This window comes from Pipistrellus hanaki (genome assembly GCF_964339955.1).
Source record: "Pipistrellus hanaki genome assembly, chromosome: 9".
Lineage (NCBI taxonomy): Eukaryota > Metazoa > Chordata > Mammalia > Chiroptera > Vespertilionidae > Pipistrellus > Pipistrellus hanaki.
Genome location: NC_140511.1, coordinates 32,820,848 through 32,839,765, shown reverse-complemented (window position 1 = coordinate 32,839,765; position 18,918 = coordinate 32,820,848). Strand labels below are relative to the sequence as shown.

The 18,918-nt window shown below is 46.9% G+C and overlaps 1 protein-coding gene across 7 annotated transcripts in view; it reads right to left on the bottom strand.

Annotated features, from left to right (window-relative positions):
- ME3 (malic enzyme 3) overlaps nt 1–18,918 on the bottom strand; it is a 167,019-nt gene that overhangs the window by 43,510 nt on the left and 104,591 nt on the right. For all 7 annotated transcript variants that reach the window (XM_084895217.1, XM_084895218.1, XM_084895220.1 and 4 more), the window contains exons 5-6: nt 15,601–15,676; nt 6,058–6,219 (exon numbers count right to left, since the gene is read on the bottom strand). In XM_084895217.1, coding sequence (XP_084751343.1) covers nt 6,058–6,219; nt 15,601–15,676 — 238 coding nt within the window. The remainder of the gene's footprint in view (nt 1–6,057; nt 6,220–15,600; nt 15,677–18,918) is intronic.

Sequence of the window (18,918 nt, the reverse complement as noted above, 5' to 3'; positions counted from 1 at the left end):
TCTCCTTAGGCAGGAGGGGTGGAGCTCCCACAACTGTCTTAGCACCACGTGGAACAAGAAGTCCACATTCTGCCCTGTGTTCCACTGAGCAGTTTGTCTCTAAGAATGACTGCCCGAAAGGGGCTGAACCCTCTCTCCTTGCAGTTCCCCTCCATCCTGGACTTCCTCACATAATTGTTAAAAAGTTTCTAGCAGGCAGTATTGGCAGATGAAATACAGGATGGGCAGTTAGATTTGAATTTCAGATGGACAATAATTTTTTAGTATAAATTTTCCCCAAGTATTGCATGGAATGTGCTTATGCTAAAAAACGTTAGCTATTTACACAACATTTAAATTCAACTGCTGTTCTATATTTCTCTTTGCTAAATCCAGTAACCCTATCAAGAGAGGTAGAAGGAATCTTAAAGTTGGCAGGCAGGGCACTGCAGTGGAGAGGGCACTGCTGGGCCTGCTGGCCCTGGTCAGGATGGCCCCACGAGCACCCTCAGTATGTCCTGGCTTTAGAATCAGAAGGCGCTCTGGGCTTTGGAATAGGTGGGCTGTAAATTTTAGACTCTGTCACTTAACTAGCTCTGTGACTTTGGACGTTGCCCTGGTTCACTTTTCTTCTGTTAAGTCAGGGTAGTAATGGTCTCTATTGTATAACGCAAGCTCTTTGAGGGAAAGGTCCTGTATTCACCTGCGTCTCCCCAGTGATTTTTGTGCATAGCAGGCCCTTGAAAGGTGCTTACTGATGGAGTGGCATGAATTTTAGAACTGGGCTAAGGAGGTGCTGGATTAAGGAGTACGAAGGTCTTAGAAATCACTTGGTTCAGCTTCCTTTAAATGAATTTTTAAGGCCTGGAAAGGTTAAGTGAGCTGCCCAAAGTCACAAAGAAAATTGGGTGGGATCAGCAGGGTGGAAGGACAGCTTCCAGATCAGGGGCCTTCTCAGGAGGAACTAATTAACTCAAGTCTGGCTGCTATGAGGTAGTTATTAATGTTCGGAACAAAATAAATCTATAACTTTAGGTTAAGGCCTTTATCCCAAGCAGGCGAGCCAGGACTTTCTCCTCTGCCATGGGAGTTGAAGGTGCCCTCTATGACTGTCTGCCCAGTTCTGACTTCCTAAGGGTTTTCCTGCAGCTGAAATGCAAGGAAAACAGAATGGCTTCCCCCTCCTCACTGCCATGTCCCTGAGCACTAGATTGAAGCTGGAAAAGAGATGAACCTCGATCTGGGATAATCTTTATCTTGCATAGCGACAGGCACACAGTGTTACTCAGAGGGCATGGGAGGGCTTGGGGAGGCTGTGGCATTGGGTTCACACTGTGGACACAGTTCATTGTCCCCTTGGGGAGGCAGTCATGCCCACCACACATTTCTCTGGAATCTCATTAAGCCCAAGGGTGAGCTGTGCAGATCTTGGGAGGGGCCCTTCATTGGCCACACGTGTGCAGACAGTGAGCGCCTCAGCTAGCACCTCATGGTGATTGCTGATGAGTTATTAGCTGCAAAAGGAGCATCTCGAGAGGTGGGGGTTTGGCGATCCCAGCTATTCAGTAACACCTAAGGCACCGATTATCAGTTTGATAATCTGTTCCCATGTGTGTCTCCCCACAAGCTGACAGGCCTGTCCCTCTTTCCTCCCTTCCCCCATCATTCAGTTCCACAGAGATTCACACAGCATCTCATGGGGAGGTGGATCCATCAAGGCTCAAGACTCTGCCAGGAGAAGTCCTCTAGGGCTCAAGGGCCATTTTAAAGTCACCCCCGCCCCCCTAGATTGCACCCTTAGCTTAGAGTGGGATGAGCACTGGGTGCTTGGACTCAAATACTGGGGAGCCATTTCTGCTCTGGGACCTCTTATCCCATATGAAATGATGGGGCTGAACTAGAAGTATGAACACGGATAGTCGGTGGCCCTGCTGTGTGTGGCTGAAGCAAAACGCACACCCCAGTCTGCACACAGCTGTGCCGCAGAGCCTAGAGCAGGTGCACCGCCTGACGGGGGTTCCCTCCCCGGCCTGGTTGGACTATAGTCACATGTCCCTTCTCACTGCCTCACATATTTGTTTTTCCAAACCTTCTGGATGTGTCAGGTAAAAGTGACTCAGAGTTTCAGGGCTGCAGACCCAGATGTTTTCCTTCAACAGGAAGCCTGGGAGTGTTTTCTCTGACTCGAGAGCTCCTGTGGCCCCAAGAGGTTTTACGGAGACATACACACAGATGGTCCAGCTGTTCTGACACTACACACCGTCACAGCAGCACCCTCCCCGCGCTGACATATTGCTCTGGCTTGCTCTGCGGGAGGGATGTGCCCCAAGACTTCTGGGCGGAAAATCTTGCAAATTGATTCATTTCCTAAATAAGAACTGTAGTGTGAGAGATGACACAATAAATCCATTTGGAAAGAGATAAGTCACCGTCTTCCTGATGGTGGTCACTTGGTGACTTTGGGTTTTTGTGTCCTGAGTTTCTCAAAGAAGGTTTGATGGGGGTTCACCTTTCTTTGGGGGCCTGGGGAGGCTGTGGTATTGGACCATGGGAATATCATGAGTACACCCTGACTTGATCTGAGGGTATATGGACCCTTTACTATTTGAAATACCTACTCCCTGTCTTCTCTTCCTAGCCTGTAACCTGGCCTCTCTGAGCAGCATGCCATGGCAGATAAGGCTGCTCTGCAGCCGGAGGCCTGGGTTCAAATCACAGCTTCCCAGCTCTGACACTAGGAGCTGTGAGGCCTGGGGTGAGTGGTTAACAGGTTTGTCTCAGTTTTCTCATCTATAACACAGAGAGAACAAAATCTCCCATAGCTGTCATAAAATTAGAAGAGTAAATGACGATACATAATCCCTAGAACTGTGCCTGGCGCACCGCAGGTGCTGGTGTTGGTCCCGTGGCCTGGGGACAGCTCTTCCTCACTAGGTATTTCAAGGGCGGGTCAGGCTGTGCTCCTCCTCTCAGCTGGGGGACACTCTGGTTCTTTCTGACAGGAGGGAGCAAGCCCAGGGGGAGCTCTCTCCTTTCCACAACCAGGAAGAGAGGTGATTCAGAGACCTGAAGCCGCAGGGGGAGATGCAGACACCTTGAGCAGATGTGGCGCATTAGCTATTAAAATGATCAATTAGGTGTCAATGTTGAAACACCGACAAGGAGGTATTCCACCCACGCCTGGCTCTCATCCGTCTCCCTCATGCCCAGCAGAGTGCCTGACACTGACTAAACACCCAATAAATACATTTAATAGATAAATAAATGTCAATGTCTGTAAGCAAATGCAACTTGTTCAGTAAAGAGAAGGTATTCACAGAATGATCTCCATTGAAAAAACTAGGACAAAATCATGAGCACATTATGATTACAACCAGGTAGTAATTATACCTGTGTATACGCATAGACAGAGGTTAGATGGAGCGTTGTGGGAGAAATGCCATTTCCCTTTTCTTTTAAAAATAAAGATTTTAAATAATGTTTTAAAGTAACTTTAGTAATAAAAACTCTAAAAGTCAAGAAATGACATTTAGTTATAAGCAACAGAAACCCAGGCAGGTGGTGTGGTATGGACAAGGATCCCAGCCCTTCCGCTTCTAACCAAGCGTCTCTGGGCCTCAGTTTCCCCTATTGTGTAAAAAGAGGGCAAAATGGATTTTCTGCTCACAGGATTATTATCAGGCTTAAGTGGGGTGGTCTGTGCACACGGCATGGCCACGATTACTCATGGGTTCCTGCTATCTTTCTGCTGAGTTTGTTATAGGTTGGGTCCAGCTCTAAACTTCAGCACATCATTGCTGGGAGCTGGACCTTCAATGCCAAAATATATATATAATTGATTTTAGAGAGAAAGAAAGAGGGAGAGAGAGATAGAAACACTCATTCTGTGAGAGAATCATGGATTGGCTGCTTCCTGCAATTCTCCCACCGGAGATCAAGCCCACAACCCAGGCATGTGTCCTTGACCAGATTTGAACCTGGGACCTTTCAGTTCCCAGATCCACTGAGCCAAACCGGCTAGGGCTTTTTCCTTTTCTTAATATGTTTTTACTGATTTGAGAGAGAGAGAGAAAGGGAGAGGGATAGAGAAATAAAAACATCAATGAGAGAGAACCATCGGCTGCCTTCTGCATGCTCCCTCCTGGGGATAGAGCCCACAACCCGGGCCTGTGCTTTGACCTGGAATGGAACCAGTGACCTTTTTGTTCATGGGTCGATGCTCAAGCATTGAACCAAACTGGCTGGGTAACGACACAGGATCTTAATGCATCTGCTAGCGTCCACCAACACGCTTCTGGGGAATGCAATGGTTCCTTTTTTTTTTTTTTTTTTTTCCTGAGAGCTAGCTTTTAGGAGACAGAGAGTGAAGGTCTATATTAAACCCAGCTGGAGCACAGCAGGAGGTGTCAGATGGGAAGAGTCTCTGGAACAAAGTGTGTTACATGCATGCATGGTTTCACACATGTTCCTTGTGGCTGAGGGACAATTTCAGTAAAACCCAGGCTTCTGGCTCTGGAGAGGGAACCACAGTGTAGGGCCAACCTTGAAGGCTGTTGTTGATGAGCAACTCTAAATCTTGTGCCACCATCCGCCTCCTGTCTCCTTGGCTGGTGGGGAGGCATATGGAGAAGAGTTCTAGGGGTGGAAGAACAGAAACCTCCTGGTCCTGTCCCTTCTTGGACCAGAAGGGGATCAGTCTAGATTAGAACACAGTTTCACCTGCTGCCAGGGGTACTGAGCCCAGCATCCCTGCCTCCCAGTCCAGTACTTTTCCCTCTCCCCTTGCCCTGCCTCCTGCTCCCATGATTTCCCAAGTCTGAAGCAAGGGCTGGCCCTGTCCACTCATGGATGGCGTCTGTAGATGAAGCCTGAATAAGCGTCATTCCTCATGAGCTACAGTGCCCATTCTGCTCAGTGTAGTGTCCAGGGAGGAGGAGGCCATGCAAAGTCAAGGCAAGTTTTCTTGAGAGAAGTCATCACAGAATGCATATAAGAAAACCTATTTGACAGTATGAGTCAAGAATCTAAAAAGTGGCCATTCCCTTTGCTTCAATATTTCCATTTCCAGGAATTTTAGGAGAAACTCAGAGGTGGAAACAGACTGTTCTGCAAAAATGGGTATCAGAGCACAATTACATCAGCAAGAAGACTGAACACCACCTAAGCATCCCACAGTGGAGGGTTTCCTGTGCAAATTATGGGATAGCTGGCAGCTCTGCAAATGACCTTGTGGGAGAATGGCTAATGACCTCGGAGAAAACTGATGAATGACATTACATTTTAAAAAGCAGGATATAGAAGTGTATGTGCAACAAAATCCCAGTTTTGCTTTTATAAATGAAAAGGTTAGAAGGAAATTACCAAAATGTAAGCAATGCTTGGTGTTGGTAGCGTGACTGATATTTTATTTTAATACTTCTTTGAGTCTTCTCAATTTAAAAAATATGCACATGCCCTCATTTTAAACTCAGAGATAAATGTCCTTAGGAAGAATTCTTGGATATTTCTTCATGTTCTCTGACAGAGACACAGAGCTGAGACCACAGGGGCGCACAAAGCCTATATCCAGGGTGGTGGTACTCTCAGCTGCTTAAATCCTAAACCACCTGGGGCCCAAGAGGTGGATCTTACCCACAGCCCAGGTCAGTTTCTCCCCCTGGGTTTGCAAGATCCTTAGTTATCTGGTTTAGGTCTTAGCCCTGGAGTTTTGAGTCTTAATCTCTGAGGAAGCTCGCCTCTAAAATGCTGAAAAAAACTAGCCTGCAGCCACTTCCATCAGCGGTCTCTTTATTAATGGGCCAGAGAGAAGCTGAGGGCATGGGAGCTGCCTGGGACGAGGAGAAAGGAAGCAGGGGAAGCCCAAACAGGGTTGGCAGGGAGGGTCTCAGGAGGCAGAGGAGCAGGAAGACCCAGCTTAGCAGGGAGGAGGTTGGCTTCCACTCCACAGCTGTGTAGAGACAGTGCCCTGGCAAAGGGGACCCAGCAAAGAAATGACCCGATATTTGCAGATATAACTGCCCCACCCCATCCCAGCTGCCACCTTCTGGCCCCAGATCTCCTGCCCACGTAGCATGTTACCTCGTTGTTGGTGCCGACGTCCAGCAGGACGGGGAGGCACTGCTGCGGGTTGACCCCTCCGCACGCCGTGTACAGGGCCAGCTTGCCCACAGGGATGCCCATGCCGTAGCAGCCCAGGTCTCCTAAGCCCAGAATGCGCTCCCCATCAGTCACCACCACAGCCTGAGAAACAAAGCAGGACACCATCAATCACCGACAGTGCCTCCTGTGACCAAGTGCTGGTCTTGACAGCTCTGGCATGTCAGGCTGACAGCTGATGCCCGCTGCCTCTGCTAGGGATGAAACAACCTCTCTGGATGAGGCCAAAGCTCCCTTCAGCTGCAGGTGGCAGGCCAGTGAGGAATCCCACTGAGCAGATGAGAGAGACACCTGTCTTGCATTCAGAGGTTGGAGTGAGGGCTGCAGAAACAGCTGGAGGGAAAACACATCTATAGTCACTCTCCCTCGAAGAAACCAGGCAGACAGGCTCAGCTTGAGATTTGAAGGGCAGGGAGGAAAGGACATGAGCAAAAGAAATAATGAAAAACAAGTGTTCATGCTGCTGTTACAACCCCATTGTTTAGAGACCCTGCTCTCGGGCCTGCTCTGGAGTATGAGAAGTCCAGTGTGCAAAGGACAGAGCTCCCGTGACATCTGCTGGGGTCACTATTTTTCAGGAAACCAGGATGGTTCTCAAGCTGTACTGGGGTTGCCTTTGTGTTTAGGCAAATAATCACAGAGGGGATACCAGGTCATAGACATAGTGCTAGTTCAAGGCCTACCTACTGTGAATGAACAGATGCTGATGAAGTGGAGGATGGAAATCATTATATTATGACGATAGATATTTATTTATTCATTCCTTTGATACATATTTATGAAGCATCTACTTTGCACAAGACACTGTGCCAGATCCTGGGGGAAGAGCTTTAGTTTGCACTTTTGTGAAAACAAGATTGCATGAGCCCAGCCCTTAAGAACTAAGGGGCCCAAAGAGAGATGGTACATGTACATGTATAATTATGACTCTAGGAGGAAAGTGTGAGCACAGCGGAACAGGACAAGGGCAGCAGAGATGAGGGGACACACGTACCAGACACTGAACAGGTGGAGATTGTCCACCAAGGGTGTGGTTGGGAGAAAGGCATTTGATACAAAAGGGAATTGAGATCCAGCGTAGAGGTGGGGAATGTAGGCTGTGTGTGTAGGAGTGCAGGGCATGAAAAGAAAGAATGGAAAATCAGGCAAGAATTAAACAGTGAAGGGCCTTGAGTGTCAGGCCAAGGAGAGCCTTTCCAAATGACAAGTTGTTTATAAGTCATCTCAACCTTCACTGGTTACCTCCTTCTCTAAATGAGTTAAGTTTAGGGGCTACCCATCCTTTCATTGGAACTGGTTTTGGGCCAGACATAGGACCAGCTCTGAGCTATGAGTGTCCTGGCTGGGCCTAAGCATGATACCCATAGGCACCATAGGTACAATGAAGGCACAATGCTGGGCACTGGGGATAAAAAGATGAAGACTCATCGTTGTCCTGTAAGAACTTATGATCCATATCCAAAGGGTCCATGGCATCTCCTCACTTCTTTTCTCTATGTCTTCAGGGGTGAGCACAGATAAGGGCTGTGCTACCTTTTGGTAGAAATTGCTGTAGAGATTCTTAGCAAACGCTCTTCCACTTATGAAAAAGGGGCCCTGGAGAGTGCAACAGACCCACAAAGATGACCATGCCCCTTAGATTGGTCTTCTGCCTCTATGAAAAGTGCTCACAACCCACATCTCACCCAACCCTCCCGCGGCCCTCACTGGTAGGCAGATCTGAGATTGCTATCTTCGCTTCACAGGTGAGCAAACGGAAGCTCAAAGACCTTCATATTCTATACAAGGCACTGGACTTGATGTTTCCACATTAGTTATCTCAGAAAGATTAGATGACTTCCCAAGGGCACCTTGCTTGTATAGGTGGCAGGCTGTGATTTTAATCAGGCTTTGGGTTCCTGGCTCTGGGCTCCTTCTACCATCCCATTCAACTGGGTTAAGCACCTGTGCTCTTGGCAAAGCTCTGCCCTGCCTCAGGGCCACCCGCTCCACAGTCTCCCTCTGACCTCCCCCTGGCAACTCTCTCTGGTGGAACCTGTGCTCTCATGCTGCCCTGGGGTGCCCACATTCTGGTTAATTATCTACCATCTCTTCTAATCAAAGCTTCCTTACTCTGGTTCCCATTCCCTCTGCTGAAGGCCAGTGAGTGATAACGGAGTTAAATCAACTACTCCTGCATGGTGTTAACTCTAGAACTCTGGGGCCTTTCAAGATGGTACCAGAGATGCCATAAGATCTTCCCAGTGTGGAATGTTCCAGGACACTAGACTTCATGCCTGCCCATCTCGATCTGTCATCCACTCTCAATCCTACCATACTAATGGTTAGGTTATTGCAACAACTTCATAACCAGAGTCATCTTTCTGCCAATCTCTCCTGCCAACTAATGCCAAATTCATTGTCTCCCATTTTCCTTATGCCATTCCAAAGCTAAAAGACCTCTAGTGTAAGGTGACCAGACGTCCCGCTTTTGACGGGATAGTACCAATTTTTAACAATTTGTCTCGCGTCCCTCGGCGTTTTAAAAAAGTCCCGATTTGTTAAAAATCGGGACTGTCCCACCAAAAGCGGGACGTCTGGTCACCTTACAGTGACTTCTAACTGTCCAGAAAGTAGAGTCCAAAATGCTTAGCTCTTTAATGACTTAAATCCAATATAACTTCTGAAACATCTCTTGCTACTCATCTGTACACAATTGTCTACTCCAGCCAAACTGGCCTCCTCACTCACTGCTAGACACACTCTGAATTCACCAATAATCTCTGAACGCTCAGTCTCTATATTCCCCTGGGAAAGGCCCTTCCCCTTCCCCAGCCGTGCAAATCCTGCCCATTGCAATCGAATGTGCCTTCTCCAGCATTTGTTATATCTACCCCACACCTGGCTTCTTCACCCTTCCTGCCTTCCACAAATATTTATTAAGTACCTACTGCTTGCCAAGCCCCACATTTGCTACTTAAACATTCAATAGTGATAGCATTTGGGTTCTTATTTAATAATTTTAAAAATGCAGATTTTATCTCACTAAATAGCCTAACGGTGAATGGCCAGGAATTTTGGAGTCTGATAACTGTTATTTGAATTTAGGCCTTTGATGAGTTGCCACATGTAATCTTGGGACAACAGGTAACTTTTATGAGTTTCAGTTTTGCATAAAATGGGAGTAACACCAACACCCAACTCATCACGTTGTTGTAAAGATGAAATGAAATAATATATCTTATTTTAACCCGGTGCCTTGTAGCAAGTAAATGATCAGTAAATGGTGTTGCTCTTAGAATTATAATAATGATCATTGGGGCAAAGATTATACACTAGAATTCTAAATTGTTTCATCTCTCTCTAGTTTAGTATTCCTACAGAAAAAAAAACATGCAATATCTATGAAATGAGTAAATGAGAGGGAGAGCTTGGCAAATGCAGCTTTGCATAAGTCTGGCCACGTGAAGCTCAACAGCATTTCAAACTTGACTCTGCACCCATTCCAGTGGCTTCTACTTGTCATCTCTAAGCTAACAGTCTGCTGGACACTAACACTGGGATGTCCAATAGTCTCCACACTCTCCAAATCCTTAATCAAAGGAATTCACTTTCCCTTTTATGTTTTAAAACCTTTTACTTCTGCTGTCCTCCCCGCATCTGTTACCCCTATCTCCAAGGCTCAAAGCCGCTCAGTCTGCTGACTCCTCTCTGTCATTAGTTAACCACCACTAATTGGTCACCAAGTTCTGCTGCTTGGACCTGCTCTATATTTTTCTCATCTGGTCCATGATCTTCATCCACACTGCTCCGGCCTTGGGTCAGTCCATCCATCCCTCACCCGACTGGTGGTCTCTGGACTAGTCTCAATATTCTTAGAGTCTCCCTCATCCATTTAATTCCATCTTTCCAAAGCACAGACAGGTTTGTCACTTTCTTGCCCCCAAACCTCCAGTGGCTCTTGATGCCTATAAAATACAACTCAAACATCTTAGACTTGCATTTAAAACTTTCCATGGTCTACATCCAATCTGCTTTTTGAATTTTCCCTTTACCTACTCCATGCTTTATCCAAACTAAAATATTTCCTACTTTTTATGAGGTTTGTACTTTCTTAGTAAATGCCATTTTACTTCTCAATCCCTGTATCTCCTGGATCTAAATCCTACCATCCTTTATGTTTTAAGGCGCATCCCTCCATGAAGCTTTCCTTCTGGAAATAATCACTCCCTCCTCTGAATTCCCATAGCATTTTCCTCCCCCTCAGCACCTGCTACTTTCTTGTGTTGCTTCTTAGTCTTTCTTAGTAGCTCTAAGCTCTTTGAGCAAGTACCAGGACTTGTCATCTTTGATTCTGCAGTGCTTGACTTGGTCCCTGCAAAGTGATATGCACTCAGCAAATGGTGGGCAATGTGATAGAGCTACCAGAGACAGCAAAGGGTCTTCTCTGGAAGACTGAACTCAGACTTGGCGTAAATGAAAAGTTCAGAGAGAAGAGGCTGCCCCCTATTTTTCATGACATCATAGGGACCACTAGTGTTGTGGCAGTCAAAAGGCTGAGGGCAAACCCAAGTAGCATCGTGGGGTTTTAGAGCCCAGCAATGACCATCAGTAAAGTACAGGACCACAATTTCCTTGTATGGATGGCTTTGACAACTCACAGTTCCTCTGTATTTCAGATGACTGAAGGTATGTTGTGCCACCTTCTTCCTCTGTCCACCCAGCTTGGACCTCCACCCAATGGGGCTAACCCCAGACTAATCTGGGGATTTACTCCTTTCTCTGGCTCTGGTTTCCTTGGACTTGTATCTATGGTCTTGGGCTGCTCACAGCACTGGGTGTGCGGCCCTCTCTTTCTCATTCTTCCTTTTCTCCTCCTCTTCTTTTCTCTCTTTCCATGGCATAGTTTCAAATCTTGGTTCCATTCTTCACAAGTAAAGAATCTAACCTATCATCTTCCATGTTTATAAAATGAGAATGATAATAATCCCTACCTCTGAGAGTGTTATTAGAAGAAGTCAATGAGTTAATCTATGTAAAGCCCTGAGCAGAATGCCATATGGGATGGATATGGTGATGTGTTATTGGCAGCCTCTTTCAGAAATAAAGGGGTTATTCTCCCTATTGTACCCTTAGCTGTCAGCCCACTTCGGGATTTTCCTGAAGAGAGCCACCTTGACCAAAGTCATGCCTCCTTCCAAGAGCAGCAACTAATGACTGATGAATGCAAGGGATAAAGACCTGCTCTCTTGTCCCAACTCATGATGACCTTGAAGGATCATTGAGCTTCAGAGCCTCCTCATGGGCTTGGCTGAGTCTTTCTCAACACCTCACTCAGCCCACCTTCTCCCTCTGCTCTAACTTGCCTCCTGCCTTTCTAGAGGTGTTAATCCTGTGAGTACTTCCTAATATGCTCCCAATATGCTAATTTCCATCTCAAACTGTTTCCCAGAAAATGCAGCTGCTGATACTGAGTAGAGTAGGGGTTAGCACATGGTCGGCCCATACAGGATAGGTGGGCACTTGGTACTTGTATCTGGTCCAAGTTTAAATGTCTCAGAGGCTGGTGCCCAGTGGCAAAGGATGCTCCCTTGGCTCCACTACCCAGCACCTCCTTCCGGAAGCTGCTGGGACTGGGAGGAGGGAGAGATGTGCAGGTTTGGGAAAGCTGTTGGAGAGAAGGGTTCTTCTCAGCTGACCCTTCCTCCTGGCTCGGGCAATGGCTGCTGTGGGAAAGAGTCAGAAGAGCAATTCTCACCCCTCTTTGTGATTTATGCTGGACAGCTCTGGGCAGTCAAGCACGCCTCCTCCTCCCTGAATAAGAGAGGCCTACAACACTTCATGTTCCCTGCCTTGGGCTGTGGCTTCACTTCCCTTGCAGCCTACTTCTCTTACATCTCAGTCCACAGCTCTGCTTTCTGGCTGGGAAACCACTGAAAATCATCTTTTATCTTCCAAGCCAATTCAGAAGCTCCTCTGAATCACCGCTTCCTCCAGCCAAGTAGCCAGTAACACCAGGGGCCAAGGACACCTGTGCCTTGAAAACCTCTATTGAGCAGTGGGGCTCTGCGAATGCGGACAAACCACGTAACCTCAGCTTGTTCATCTGAGCAGACACCCCTACCATGCTTTAGGACTCACCCCATCAGGGGTTTTCAGAAGCACTCCTTACTCCACAGTGATTGTGGGAATGAAATGAAATAACGAAGGCAGAATTGGCATCAGATCCAAAGTACCATGAAAGGTTATAATAAGCAGAGATTCCCTACCTAACAAGTAAGAGAAATCTTCAGCTCCTCTTTTTGAGGCAACTGGAGAAAACATACCAATTAACAAGAAAGACTGCAGGTTGGAACATTCTGAACCTTTGAAAGAGCAGCCCTGGGTGAGGAGGAAGAACCTACAAGTAATAGGCCGCTGGATAGGGCAGGGCAGGGATTAGGATAAACTAGGAGCAGCCCAATCAGCTTTAATTAACTTGTTTATGTGTCAAACTGTAGGTGCAATCAATATTCAGAGTTCCTTATCCAGAGAAGGAAAAAAAAAATTACAAGTGTTTTGTTTTTTAAATGAAGTCTCCTGGTTTTAAAATGTTGCCTCCATAAGGAAAGAGGCTTATCCAGAGAAGGAAAAAAACAACAAAAAAAACAACAACAAGTGTTTTGTTTTTTAAATGAAGTCTCCTGGTTGTAGAATGTTGCCTCCAAGGTTAAAATTAAAAAACAAAACAAACCACTGAGGGCCAAGTCAAACCTGACTGGGGCCAAATTCGGAAAGCTGCCTGTCTGTGGCCTGTGATTCCCAGGAAAAGGGGTGCCTCCATGGCTGTGCTTTAGCCTCTGGTCTCTGCCCTGCACTGCTGTGTGGGCCAAAGCCACCTCCTCCTCCTCCAGCGATGACACCATCCACTCACATGCCCTTCAGTCTCATACAGACTTTATTGTAATTAATCCTCCCAATACTAAAACGAAGACCAGAGAGGTTCTCGCACACACAGCAGGCAGGTGGAAGGTAGATGGGAACCCAGGTCTGATTGCAAGGGCAGAGCTGAATCTTCCACACAGTTACTGGGGCTGGCCTGGAAATTCCTCCAAAGTGAGATGGGAATAAAGGATAGAGGGGAGGAGGACCCCCCAGGCATCGCTCATCCACTCTGGGGTACTGCAAGGCCAGTGGTCAGCCAGCCACGTTGTCTGCTCCTCACCCCAGGCTCCTCTCTCAGGTCGCATAGACACAGTCACTGTGATTTTTTCCAGGTCTCTCCACCTAGATTGGGAGCTCCTTGAGGGTGGGCTTGGACATCTTCATCTCTGAACCCCCTGGGAACGCATCCTGAGTAGATATTTACTAAATGGTTGTTGACTACAATGGAATAAATTGCACTGGCCCAGATCTGCTCATGTAACTTACCCTTTCCTTAGAGGCTCTGGCTGTCTCTCTTTATTTGAGGCCTGTTTGAGTCCTACCTCTTCCTAAGTGACTCCAGAGCCCCAGGGTCCCTTTGTCTAAAAATCACAACAGTTGCTGTCTCCGTCCCTCTAGTAGTTAGACTCAGAACTTGCAAGGTTCTCAAAATATGTCTGTTGACGCCAACTAATATTTAGCGGTGGAGGTTCTGGTTTGAATTTGTCTTGATTCCTGAACTGGAGTGAATGAACTTGGGGCCAGAGTCTGTGTTTCTCTCATTCTTCATCCTCACAGCAGGGCCCTGGGTGCAGTTCTGGAACTTGTGCCCTGACAGGAGGAGCAATTGGAACCTGGGCTCCCTTTCCAACCTGGAAGAAGGAGCATCTTTTTCTTACCGGCTGAGGGGAGATGTCTTGTTGCCACTCTCTCCCTTGTCACTGGCATAAAGGCACCGTGTGTGTGTTGGTGGAGACTGTGCCTCTCCTGGCACAGTGCCTGGCACATGAAAGATGCTCATCAAAACCGTCACCTGAGTTCATTCATCTCAGCAAGCACCTACCAAGTGCTTGCTATGCCCAGGGTTTCACCATGGTGGACTGCCCAGAAGGCGGAAAGACCATTTGCAAGACCTCAGCAGCACGTCCCTGTAGGGCAGGCTGGAGTTAACTTCCCATCGAACCAGTTGCCTTCCCTTAATGTCCTCAAGACCTTATTATAGATTCACCCTGGGCACACCCTGGAATCTTGCTTCTTCTGGGACTGAGACCAAAACCTGCAGGGCCCAGGCCTGCGTGTAACTGGAGTCTAAGCAGATAAGCAGGAAGGAGGGGCCCAGGGTGAGATCACAGCCAGAGAGAGTGGATGAAATGAGCTCTTCATGGGGGTGGGACTGAAGTCCAAGGTCCTGTCCTACCTGCTCTGGTACTCATGCCACCAGTCCTCCAAAGGGCCAAAGAGGGTGGGGCACAAAGAAGAGCTGTATGTGGGGCCTGGTGGAGAGAGGTGGGGTGGCCCAGGGAACTGGCAGGGTCGGAGTGAGGGAGGTGCTGGCAAGGAAACATGGAGTGTCCCAGCTTCCCAAGGGAGGCAGGATGGTGCCAGCGTTGACCCTGAGAGGTGCTCACTCTGAGCTCTTTCAGTCAGCTCCAGCCCCTCTCCAGCTCCTGTGCCAGAAATGCCCTCACCAAGCAGCCCGCAGATGTTTTGCATTTTTGCTTCACCCATTTTGTTTGTAAAAGTGACAATGACCTTAGATGCCAGAACCCCTCAATAGGTGGCTACAAAGCTGCAAGTTTCATCTTTTTAAATTAACACAAAATTTGCATTCTATATTATATCCTGTTTATTATATAAATTTCTTTTAGTAAAATTGATATTCCAGGAAGAAGTGGCAGGTTGTGTTTGTTACTCTGTCCACTGCTGTCTGTAACCAGGTGTGAAGTTTTGTTCATCAAAAGGTTTTCCTTTTGTTGCAAAATATCTCCACCCTGCATTCTACTCTCTCCAATGACTCACTAATGGTGCAAATGCTACCCCTCAACTCAAGACCCCGCTCAAATATCACCTCTCCCATGAAGTCTTCTTAGATTCCCCTCAAGCTAAAAGTAATCTCTGCCTCTTTGAACATCGCCAGCTCTGTGTATCTTGTCTGTTTCTAATAAAATCCACCTGCTGGTGTTTTTGCATCTGTTTCATTTTCCTCATGAAAAGTTAGCTGCTTGAGAAGAGGGTCTATGTCTGATTTTCCAACCAGCACTGTATTCACTAGATACTCCATACATGCTGAGCACATCTTCCAACTTACTGCTACTACTAATATTGTTCATAATTATAACATATTAATAGTACACAAAGCAATAATAAAGGGCAGTTTCAGCTGGGTGCCTGGTCAGTGCAAGCCTCCGCTCTGTGTGCATTTGTGTTGGGCTGTGCCAGGTCTGTGGTCTGGGCCCGGGGAAAGGCGAGCAGTGTCTTGCCTTCAGTGTTGCAATGGCTCATTTTGTGGCCGGGAATGACTTTGGTCCAGGCTGAAAGGATTCACCCAACAACAGAGCAACGGTAAAGAAAGCAGGATCATACCTTAATATTGTCTTCTGGCCAAGAGTTCAGCATTGTTGCAAGGTGGCCCTTGTCATGAATGGTGATAAACAGCCCACTAGGAGAAACAAAACACGGACACACAGAGAAGCCAGGCAGTCAGACTGGGAACATAGCAAAGACTGCAAGTACTCTGGATCACTGTCACTTAACTTTGCCCATAGGGCTGGGCAAGAGGGTGCTCTATCCAAAGCCCCAGCTATTTAAGGGGCCCTGCTCTGGTCCTCTTCCAGTTTCCCCCCTCTGCAGGGCAAGGAGTCCAGGGGACCAAGGAATGTGCCCACTGGAACTGTGCTCACCAGAGCCTTGGCGCCCCCCCCCCCCCCAATCCTTCCTCTGGACCAGGCACACAGCACCCCAGAATTCTCTGCCCAAATGGCCTTAGTGCTGCTTTCAGGAACTGTGTGGGGCTCTTCTCTGGGTCCCTCCTTCTGAGTACAACTACACTGCAGTGGGTGAACCCCTAGGCCCGGGGCTGTGACCTTGGACATGTATGTTGGGGTGTCCAGACACATGTATGTGAGGTCCCTTGCAGTGGGAGATGGCGCTGAGGATGGGAAGAGGGGTGGGCTGCCAGCTGTGTGCCCATTTTCTCTGCACCACTGGAGTCTGAGAATTCTAAAGTTAAATTGGTCTTCCAGACCATCATGAAGGTATATTTGTAAAAGCAGGAGGCTGGGACATATTTTACTTAACAATTTATTAGCTTGACATAACTTTTATTGTTTAGACCATGAATGTGGACCCGCATCTTCTGCCCTGGGATTAGGGGTGGGGAGGGGGAGTGGCACAGAGGATGGCAAGTAGTTTGTGCCTTCTTGCAGGCACTTCAACCTCAACATGTCTGAAACCAAATTCACGATCTAATCTTTTACCATTATGACTCAAAGACAAGACAAAACAAAGACCCAAGACAACCCGAGCCTATTTCCTTTCTCAGTGAATATTACCTGCACACATCTAGTTTAACAATTCAACAATTAAACCCCTCTTCTCTTTTATACAACCCATTGCTAAGTCCTTCAATTCTACTTCCTAAGTAGCTCCTCGTTCATACACTTCTTTCATCCGGAACACCCCCCTAGTCCTAGATCCTGATATCGCTTGCTTAAACTGCCATAACTATGTGACAGCCCCTCTTGTCTGTCTCCAGTCTTTTTTTTTTTTTTTTTTTTTTTTATACAGTAGAAAGAGTGATATTCTTGAAATCAGTCTTACTGTGTCATCCCTTCCACTACATATCCTTCATGTCTTTTCATGGCTCTTGGAATACATACCAAAGTCCTGAACATGGCCTACCTACAAGGCACTGTGTGGTCTGGCCTTTGTCAGCGTCTTCACTTCATCCTTACTTCATTCTCAGCCATCAGCCGTCCTGGCCTGCTTCCCATTTTCCATGTGCCTTGGTTTTCTTACCCCAGGGCCACTTTACATACTGTTCCCTCTGCCTGGCACACCCTGCCCTTTCTCACTCTTTGTTTGGCTAATTCCTACTCATTCTTCTGATGACTTAAGCTAAAGCTCCTTGTTACATATTCTTAAAGTACCCCACCCTTACATATGCAAACTGACTACATTTATTATTTATCTGGCTCTTAGGTCAATACCTAGTCCCCCACCACTAATTATACTGTAAACTTTATGGGGCAAGGTATGCCTGCTGCTATTCGCAGGATTAGTCAATAATAGATGCTCAATACCTAATTTTTGAGTAAGTGGCAAAGTGATTAAGTGAACTATGATACTAATGGGTGAGGGATGAGGGCGGAAAGCATTGGATAAAGTTGGAGGAAAGGCACTTTCACATGTGCTCTGCAGCATCATGCTGAAGGGATCATCGTGTTGGGCTGGGTGGTGCTGAGCTGGGCTGTGGCTATAGCTTAGGATGGGGAAATGAGCACATGAAGGCAGGTGGGTCAGGCTAGGGAGGAGGAGATCCTCAGAGCCCTCGCCTTGGGGGTTGTGGGCCTCTCTCCATCACACTGATGGGGGCAATGTGGGTGTCATGCCATTTGGGAATGACTGTGGGGTGTTCAGTTGTATCAATTAAGGCAAAAACTAAGCATTGCACTGGTTTCTTGGAATTTATTTCTAAGGATCATCTCCAGGCAATTTGAATTGGGAAAATCACACTGTGTCGGTAATCATGAACTTCAAGGACTGCCTTGGATGAGAAAAGCAGGCATGTGAGCCTCCTGAAGTTTAGATAAGGGTACTTGCCTTGGTGGCAGCAGAAGGGTAGATGGCCAATGGAGCTAGTAAGCCTTTTAAAGAACCACTTTCTCTATCTCTACACCAGCTGCGTCTCTGAGGCACAGCCTGCAGAGCTCTTGATGGAGCCCCATTTTCTCCAGTTTCTGTTTTCCACAGCTGCAGCGCTAATACCCACAAGCCATTTCCCCAGGCCATCCTGAGCTAGTCACAAGGAACAACAATGCTAACAAGGAAGCCAACTCTTTTGACCTGGAGGAAGGGGTGCCAGTGACCCTGGGGAAGTCATTTACCCTCACCAATTAATCCCAATGACACATTCCCAGCCTCCCGAAGCCCTTACCGGCAACACTGCCCTGATCTGGAAATGTCCCTCACCTAAACAACTTTGGTCCTCAACATCCCCTTTACCAGTCAGAGGCTTAGTGGCACTTAGCAAAAAGCTCACAGGTTAAAGGGTATGATCCAGGCCCTACTTAGAAACAAAGTTCCGCTGAGGTTAATTCTAAACATAGGAAAAATGTGATGACAGCAATGATCTGATACATTAAAATAGGCCCCTTTTGTCAAAGATAAGAAGAGGGAGGAGGGACACTTAAGATAAATATTTAAAAAAATATTTTATTGATTTAGTACAGAGAGGAAGGGGGAGAGAGAGAGAGTTAGAAACATCGATGAGAGAGAGTCATCGATCAGCTGCCTCTTGCACACCCCCTACTGGGGATATGCCTGCAACCAAGGTACATGCCCTTGACCGGAATCGAACCCGGGACCCTTCAGTCCCCAAGCTGATGCTCTATCCATTGAGCCAAACTGGTTTCGGTAAGATAAATATTTTTTTTACCTTTAATTTGAGCTACTAAATTTCAAAAGAGCCTTTCCTCTTTTTTTGCATATTAATTTTATGCTTTGCAGAGATTATGCTACAAAAATAACATCTTTTGAAATGTACTTAAAATTTTAATCACATCTCAAAGTGCTTTTCCATCTATTGTCTAAATTGCAGATCCCAAAAGGATTGCCCAGGGTGGGGATTTTGAGATATCTTGTCCAAAGACCTCATTTCATAAATGAGAACATTGAAATCCA